At 38.8% G+C, this 8671-nt stretch overlaps 1 protein-coding gene across 1 annotated transcript; it reads left to right on the top strand.

The window, feature by feature from the left end:
• Positions 1–3338: 3338 nt before the first annotated feature.
• LOC115662877 (transmembrane 9 superfamily member 2-like) lies at positions 3339–6809 on the top strand. The gene is made up of 7 exons (XM_030584962.2): positions 3339–3487; positions 3816–3856; positions 3979–4549; positions 4653–4787; positions 4902–5058; positions 5154–5638; positions 6188–6809. The coding sequence occupies exons 1-7, from the start codon at positions 3339–3341 to the stop codon at positions 6405–6407; spliced, it is 1758 nt and encodes a 585-aa protein (XP_030440822.1). The 3' UTR covers positions 6408–6809.
• The last annotated feature ends 1862 nt before the right edge of the window (positions 6810–8671 follow it).

An 8671-nucleotide genomic window follows, 5' to 3' on the forward strand; every position in this document is an offset into this window, starting at 1 on the left:
GCCGAAACATCATCACTTTGGACATGTACAGTTGCACACCGTGAAGTGGGGAATGTGATAGGCGGGGCTTTGGTTCACTTTTTCACAAATGTCTTGTTTGGAGTTTGTACTCTACTCGTAAGGAAACTTGAAAAACGAGACGAGCAGGGACTTGTTGCTGGGACTAATGTCTCGGCCTTTCACCCGTGCGAGATCTTGCTCGAGCATGAAAGTCGATTTATTACAACCGGCGCGATTGTTTGTACCTGCGTGACTTTGTCCTTGTCCATTGTGATAGGACTGATCGTTGCTAATGATCACACTTAGGGAATACTAATCGCCCGTCGATTTGTCTAGGCCGCCCTCAAAAGTCACAAATCCTTGGGCTTTTGTAATTGTCCCGTGCAACTGCACGAATTGTTCGAGATTTTTTCATCCTTAACCGAACCAAACTAATAAAATTTTTTACTTTTACCAAGCCAATAACTTTGGTTTGTTATCGGTTTGGTCTAATTTCGAATTGTTTTCATCAAGCCGATTTACAAATAAAAAAGTTTAAAATGCACCAAAAGTTTTAAAACATATCGCAAAAGTACAATCGAGTCCAAAAACTTTAAAAACTAAAACTTGATAAGTTGATACATTCAAGTATATTTATTAACTCTATCTAATTTGGCTAACAAAAAATAACGGTTTAGTTTTTTCTATTACTTTCTTAGGACATGTGCTGTCGATATGGCCGGCGCCCACCGAGCGCCACGTAAGAAAAACTAAAAAAATTAAGAAAAGAAAAAAATGATAAAAATTTAAAAAAGAAAGAAAGAAAAATAGGATAAAAGAAAAAAAGAATGAGAATGAAAAAAAAAAAAACAAAGCTTAGCATTAAAAAAGAAGAAGGGCAAACTGTCTTCATTCCTCGGCCCGGAAAAGGGTTTGTTAGTTTATTTAGTAAAAATCCGCCAGTCGAGCCCCTTCGGGATCCGAGTCAGCGAATTCCGTTGACTTTTGCTCGCATCGGACAGCGGTCAACGCACCATGGATTGCGCTGTTGTGTCGGGCTCCGTCGTCATCTTCGTCAAGTCGGACACGGTGCCGGCCTGTGAATCACCCCTTCAGATAGCCCCGCTCCTCGTTTGCTGCGCCGTCATTCGCTTGCAACTGCTGTGCCAACTGGCAGTGCTCGATTCAGTTTCGACATAAAGCAAGGTCGCTCTCTCCCTCTCTCTCTCTCTCTCTCTAGCGTACTTAGTTGCAGGATGCGTTCGGGATGAATTTGTTAAGTATCGAATGCACTGTTGTAGTTTGCTTTTTGCTGGTAGTGGTGTGACTCGGGACGGTCCGAGCTTCAAATGGGATTTTTTTTTTTTGGCTGGGTCTTTGATGGGTTTGGGCTAAAAATAACTGTCTCTGGTTCAGGAGTTTGTCAGTCCATCAAGTTTACTGATGTTTCTAGATACAGTTGAATTAGGTGGCAGTGGGTAGGTTTTGGCACGGGTTTGGGGTCGTTCTGTGGCCATACAGATGTAGATGCTCGACCGATGTCACCCAATCTCGCACTCTAGCCGGGAAGCTCTGAAGGCTATGTTCTTGTTCCCGGAACTAGTCATTTTTCTGGTTAGGCGAATGCTGGCCACCCGGCTTTTTTTATACGTGATGCAGATTAAAGGGTACTCGGAAAATGTTGATGGGCTGAAGGCATCTGCTGAAAATAAATCGAATTGAATTGAATTCGGTGATTGGAAGTCAAAGTTTAGCGATCATATTGCAAGCTTCATTAAAGTACAACGAGCATAGATAGGACTTACCCGTAGTAGGAGTTTGTTTTCGTCTGCCTTTTCTCTTGCATAGGCAAGTTATTGTGTGCTCTTAGGATATTCAGACGTACAAGTTGAGAAGACCATCTTCGCTCTCGAAACTTCAGTTTTTATCCAAAGCTACTACTAAGTCGTTGAGGAAGCGTCGAGAGAAACACTACAGATGGTCCTCTTCTAGTTTTTCCTTAGTTTTGCATAACATAGGTAAAAAATGGAAGAATTAGGGATGCATCTTGTGTCAGAACAGTAAAATAAGAGATATTTTGCTTTATTCACTCGCTGAAGCAAATATTGGTGTGCAATTTCAAAAAATATGCAGCAACTTTTAGTAACCAGGGGCTTCTTGATGCATGTTCATCTTTAATGATCATTTATGTCCACTTTTTGAGTTAATGCAGCTGTATACGTGTAGGCTAGACATTTTTCTCGGTTCTCGTAGAAGTATCAGTTCAGTTGAAAATGATAGTGACTAAGCGGAGCTGAAATTGATGTAAAGTGTGAGGTAGGTTTGGCACTACATATCTCTCGGTGCAAGCCAAAACCCATCAAGTAATGACCTTTTTGAGACCATCACCTTCTTGGGTACTGATTTGGTGGTAATGGTATTTCAATACATTAACTTCACATGCAAGAAATAGTTGTGGACCTCGATAGAGGTGATCCAAGACCACTTGGCACTTATTATGTTCCGTAAGAATGAGGATGTTTTTATTTCAGCTTCTAAAGCTTTCCAACGTGCAAAGCTTCCTCATGTGAAGACAATATGTGAATTTCAGAAGCACTAAAATGTTCGTCAGGAAAGCTACTGAATTTCCAGATTTTGAATTTCCAGATCATGGACCATCATGATCACGACTTTGTAGAGGGTGGAAGTGCCTAGTTCATCAGACATTGGTGGTCCAAGCAAGGCTTTGATTCTAATCTCTAAAATTGGAATTTCAGGCCTAAAGTGATTACTTTGATCTGTAATAATTGTGTAAACATTTCCACCAATTAGAGTCATGTTTGTGGTTGCTTCGATAAATGAAGACTTATTAATGAAGATAATCCCTGATGGCTATCCGATAGCTAGGTTCTTTAGTTTTCCTCACCGTTATTTCTCACACAGTTGAAATTTAGCTCTATATTTCTTTAGTAAAATTAGATTGAAAAAGATAACTATGACCATATTGTGTAGCAACCTTAAACGTTGAATACACTTGCGCCTATCACTTTAATTATATCAACGTTTCTTTTAGCAATTTCTGCCATTTTACTCTTACACCCCACAATCAGGGAAACCAACCATTTGATAATGGTCTACTTTTTTGGTTTATTAAAGTATCTCTTGTCCAGATGTATGAACCATTGACCAGGGACAAATGGTGTTAAAACCTTGAATTTTACCCTTGATCTTTTGATGTTCTAAATCACTGTGATGTACTAAATTAAGACAGAAGGAACATCCCTCATGTGTTCTGTTTTGAACGTGTAGGTCTTCTCTTAATGCTTCAGGGCTCCTAAAATCATAGTTACTTTCGTCTTGACATTTAATATAACGTGGAAATGAAGAAATCTGTGGTACTTCTTGCTGTTCCTCTTCTCGTCATTTGTTGCTTAAGTCATGTGAGATCAGATTTGCTGGAGCATAGGTACAAAGTTGACGATTCAGTTCCTCTTTACATTAACAAAGTTGGTCCTTTTCACAATCCAAGGTAATTATCTACCTGTCAATAAACTCTTCGCATTCTCAATAATTATGGTGGGTTTATGTGGTGCAGGAAGCTAGCTTTTCATTTTCTAGAAAAGTGTAGAGTGCATGCTAAGCATGATGTATCTAGAGGATCCAATGAAGTATGAGTTGTATGCTTGCAGTCAGCTAAGATCATTTTTGTTTAAATGCTGCAATTTGTGGTTCAATAACATGTTCTACTGCTGGAAATATATACATTGTCTTTGCGTTTATCAAATCTATATAGTTCTTTCCTCTTAATGATGTGGCTGTATATGCTTCCTTACTTCCTGTTCGTGTGATGGTTACAGTGAAACATATGGTTATTACAGTCTTCCATTTTGTCGACCAGGTTAGCATTGAAACGTGTACCTAAGTTTTGTTTAAGGTTCAAGTGCCTCACTTTCATCCTTTTCCCCGATTATGTATACATGTCCTATCTTTCCTTAATTCTTTGCACTTTCATGATGACAGATCATTTGGAGGGGAAGCAGGAGACTCTTGGTGAGATATTGAATGGAGATCGCCTAGTAACTGCTCCATACAATGTTAAATTTCTACAGCGGAAGGATGGAGAGGTTGCATGTGCAAAGAAGTTGACAAGTGAAGAAGTCTCTCAAATTCAAGCTGCAATCAAGCAGGATTATTTATTTCAGATGTACTGTGATGACTTGCCAATCTGGGGATTTGTTGGAAGGGTTGACAGTTCATCAACAAATGATTCAGAGCACAAATATTTGCTTTACCAGCATTTCGAATTTGAAATCTTTTTCAATAAGGATCAAATAATAGAGACTCATCTGTTGATGCGCCCTAATGAGGCAGTGGAGTTGACTGAAGGCAGGGAAATGGACATAAAGCTACTGTACAGTGTGCATTGGATAGAAACAAACGCACATTTCCATGAAAGGATGAAGAAGTATTCAGCGGCGCGCCATTCCACAAGACACCTTTTTTCAATTATAAATTCATGTGTGACGTTTCTGATTCTGTTTGGATGCCTTTTAATTTACTATATGAGAGTTATCCGGAAGGATTTCTATGAGTAAGGGTGCAAGCATTTGTCAACTTCTTTTCCTTGTTCTTATTCTGTCCTCTCAATCTATGCTATGGAGTATGTGTTTTTTACAAGTTTGATCGCTTGGCAGTTTCATGCCTGAAGACGCAGCAGTAGACAGAGAGCAGACAGGATGGAAGTGCATCCGCTCTGATGTCTTCCGGTACCCAAAGCACAGGTCTTTGTTTGCTGCAGCCCTCGGTTCTGGTGCTCAGTTGTGCATTATGTGAGTTTCTTAACCAATCAAGGTGTCTGAGATCATTTTACTCAACAGGCCGATCGGCAGTCCTCTAACTTCTTGTGTTCTAAACTTCTGATTATTTACAATCTTTTTTCTCAGAGCCACATTTACTTTACTACTTGGGCTTGTGGGTGTATTTTATCCATTCAACCGAGGAAATTCGTTCATAGCATTTATAGTCCTGTACACCATGACTTCTGGCTTTGCTGGATATTTAGCCGCCTTGTTCTACTGTCAGATTGAGGGAAAGAAGTGGGTATGTTCTAAAAGGCTATATCTTTAGCATCTCCATTTGAACACTTTCATTTTCATCATGAAACTTGAGCCTAATCTTCTGAGTTTTTACAACAGGGCAAAAATTTGCTGCTGACGGGGTCCTTATCTTCTGTGCCATTGTTTCTTATATTCTGCTTCCTTAATACTGTCGCGGTGTCTTACCAAGCAAATGCAGCACTTCCTCTAGGAACAATCTTGATATTACTGTTTATTTGGATAGCACTTGCATTACCGTTGCTTTTTCTTGGGGGGATATCTGGGAAAAAGAGCCATGGTGAGTTTCAAGCTTCTTGTGAGACCTCTAAGTGCCCCAGAGAGGTCCCGTCACTGCGATGGTACAGGGGCACTCTTCCACAAATGGTCCTGGCGGGTTTATTACCTTTTTCTACTATCTACATTCAGCTGTATTACATATTTGCCAGCTTGTGGGGTAATAGGGTCTATAATTATTATAGCACAATATTTGTCATCTTCATTATTCTGCTCATCACAACTTCGTTAATCACCGTGACTCTGACGCACTTTCAGCTAGCTGCTGAAGATCATCGATGGTGGTGGAGGTGCATCTCTCTCTCCCTCTCTCTCTCTCTCTCTCTCTCTCTCTCTCTCTCTCTAATACCAATTTTGAGTTGTAGGATTTACACTATCTGTTTAATTTCAGTCCTAACATATCAAGACATGAATGTGGTGCTCGCTTAACAAATGTTTGAATTTGAATTTTGATTGCAATTCTTTAACCAGGTTATCCTAGTCTCCTAGTCATAAATTTCGAGTGCTTGTAGTGTCATGGAATGTCAAGGACCCTTATTAAGTCTTGAGTCCCTTTGATGTTTATCGTGGATGACCTCTGAATTCATATGGAGATTAGCATAGAAACCCTTAAAAATGTTATTTTATCATGGTGCTTGAAAGCTGGCCGTTCTCAAAATTGTCATAGCTGTGCTATTTTATTGTTGTTTGCAAATGCAGCTAATACGTACGATGTGCATATTATCTGAATGATATCCTGTTTCTTGACATTGTCAGCATCCCAGGATTAGCCTTTTCCCTTTAATTGAAGGGTGTGTATTCCTTTCTATGGACTGAATCGATTATTTTACTCACTGTAGGTCCTTTCTATGTGGCGGATCAGTTGGTCTGTATGTCTATGGTTTCTGCTTTTATTACTACTATTGGAGATCGGACTTTTCCGGTTTCTTGCAACTCTCTTTCTTCTTCGGGTATATGGCCTGGATCTGCTATTGCATCTTCCTCATGTGTGGTTCCGTGGGGTTCTACACATCTCTGCTGTACGTCCGGCACATATACAGCTCTATCAAGAGCGACTAAGAGTGTTTATGCTCCAACAAAGCTTCAAAGTCCCATCACGTTCCTTCCTATGAATGAAATGTCATGAGGCGCAGTCTACTATGTCTGGTCAGGACATACCGTCGACTTGATCTTCCGTCTTAGCCTTTTCTGATACGTATAGATTCTGCCAGGGTTTTCCGATGACAGAACTAATGGAGTTAATTAACCATGTGCATTATAATGCGTCTGTCTTCACATCGACACATACATACACGCCGGCACGTAGTGACAATGCATACACACAATGATTTCCCTTCCCTTTGGGAGGCTCAGTTGCCTGTCTTCAGGGCTGTTTTTATCGTCTGCTGATGTATTTATAGTACTGAGACAAGTTCTCCTTGGTTGTCCTCCAGGTTAAAGCTGTTTAACTTCTTGAATACATTCACGAGAGTGCATCTTACGGCATGGGACATGTCACATTTTCGTACTCGGAATCCCGTCGGATGTACGTAATACCATGGAAGCCGGAGATTGCTCGTCCTCTGCAGCTTATGCAGACATCCTTTTCTCATCTAATTATACGTAGAAAAAAGTCATACCCAGTTGCATGTATCGCTGTTTCTCTTACGGGTTCTCAGCCACAGATTGACCCCAAATTGGTAGAGCCTTAGTGAGTATATATTCATAATCATGCAAGTAATAATATCTTATCATTCAGAAGAGCAAGTAAGAACAAGAAAAAGAGGAGAGAAAAAATGTTTGAGGGAAAAGTAAAACTGAATAGAAAGAAACAAGACAGAAACAACCTTACCAAAAAAAAAAAAAAAACAAGACAGAAACAAGGTGTGGCATGGCATTTTTAACGTTTGATCAATTTTCTATGATTCTTGTAAGCATTTCATTCAAAATGACATGGGTTTTGCACATGAGCTGAATTTGTAATGGTAATTATCCTCCCATCACCTTTGACTGTTAGTGTCAATTAGGTAATCAAAGTTGTGATTTTAGTTGATGATGCACAAGAATTGCGATCCAAAGATTTCAAATGCAAATCTACTGACAAAAACCATATATGAAAGAAAAAAAATTAAAGGATTGGAAAGATTTGTTTTGGCAAATAGTGATATGCTCGTTAATCATATCTAATAATGAGTATATTGATTTTCAAAGTATTGCTTACACAAAACGCCCAGGGCCACGGGCAAAATACGGCCAATTCAGACGAGATTGGGAAATGACATTCCAGAAATAAAATTTGGGTCCCGCTCACTCGACTCTCGGCTAGGTTTGCTGAGTCCAAAAATTAAAGGAAAATTGCCACAAATGATTCTTGAACTTTGATCTATTGTTCAATGTCGTTGTAGACTTTTAATTTGTTCAATTTAGTTCATGAACTATTGGTAAATATGCAATCTAATCATTGTTGATGTGTCTTCCTATCCCTGAAGTTTATACTGTGGACAAAAAAAAAGTTACCCATGAATTATCCCATTATGATATTCATCCCGAATCAAGATATATATAACCTGCATTATTAAATAATGATAGACGTGTTGACGCTCTAATATTCTTTTTTCCATTTCTAAAGTAGATGGATATGTTGACTCATCATTTATAATACTCCAACTTAGCTGATAATAATTCACGTCATCAAATGACGTCTAATTTGTCATTTGTGCAAATGGAAGGATTACACTGAATATTTATTAATAATTCAAGGATCAAATTGAACTAATGAAAAGTCCAGAGATGACATTTCATACTGGGCAAAATTTCAGGAATTTTTTATGTCATTTTCCCAAAGAGTAAAAGGCTAGGTTCAATTGAAGGACATGCTCAGTATTCATCTCCGTTTGATTCCTGTTACAAAATCCTCAAAAAATTATAGGGATAATGACATAATGATGTCGCCCTCGAACTTTTAACTAATTTAATACAGTCGTCAATGTTCAATCTAGTCCCTAAATTATATGAAAATGTTCAATGAACATTCAACATTAAAGTTTGTAGAACTAAATTAAACATGTACCAAAAATTTAGCGGCCACATTAAACAAAATAAAAGATCAGGGACAACATTACGCATTTGATTAAAGTTAAAGAACCACATATGAACAAATTAAAAGTTAGGGTGGGGCCATTTGCGTCGTTCCCCCAAAATACTATCATATCATCCGGGACCAAACTGGAAGCCTATGAAATTCCAAGGACCACGATGCAATTTTCAGAAGAAACAAAAAAAAAATCGATTTTCACTAATATCTTTCGCTTTTTTCTTCTCGTTTCTTTCTTCGTCTCCTTCTT

The sequence above is a fragment of the Syzygium oleosum genome, unplaced genomic scaffold (assembly GCF_021117445.2).
Source record: "Syzygium oleosum isolate NSW1041296 unplaced genomic scaffold, Sole_v2.1 Sole_v2.02, whole genome shotgun sequence".
In the NCBI taxonomy this organism is placed as follows: domain Eukaryota; kingdom Viridiplantae; phylum Streptophyta; class Magnoliopsida; order Myrtales; family Myrtaceae; genus Syzygium; species Syzygium oleosum.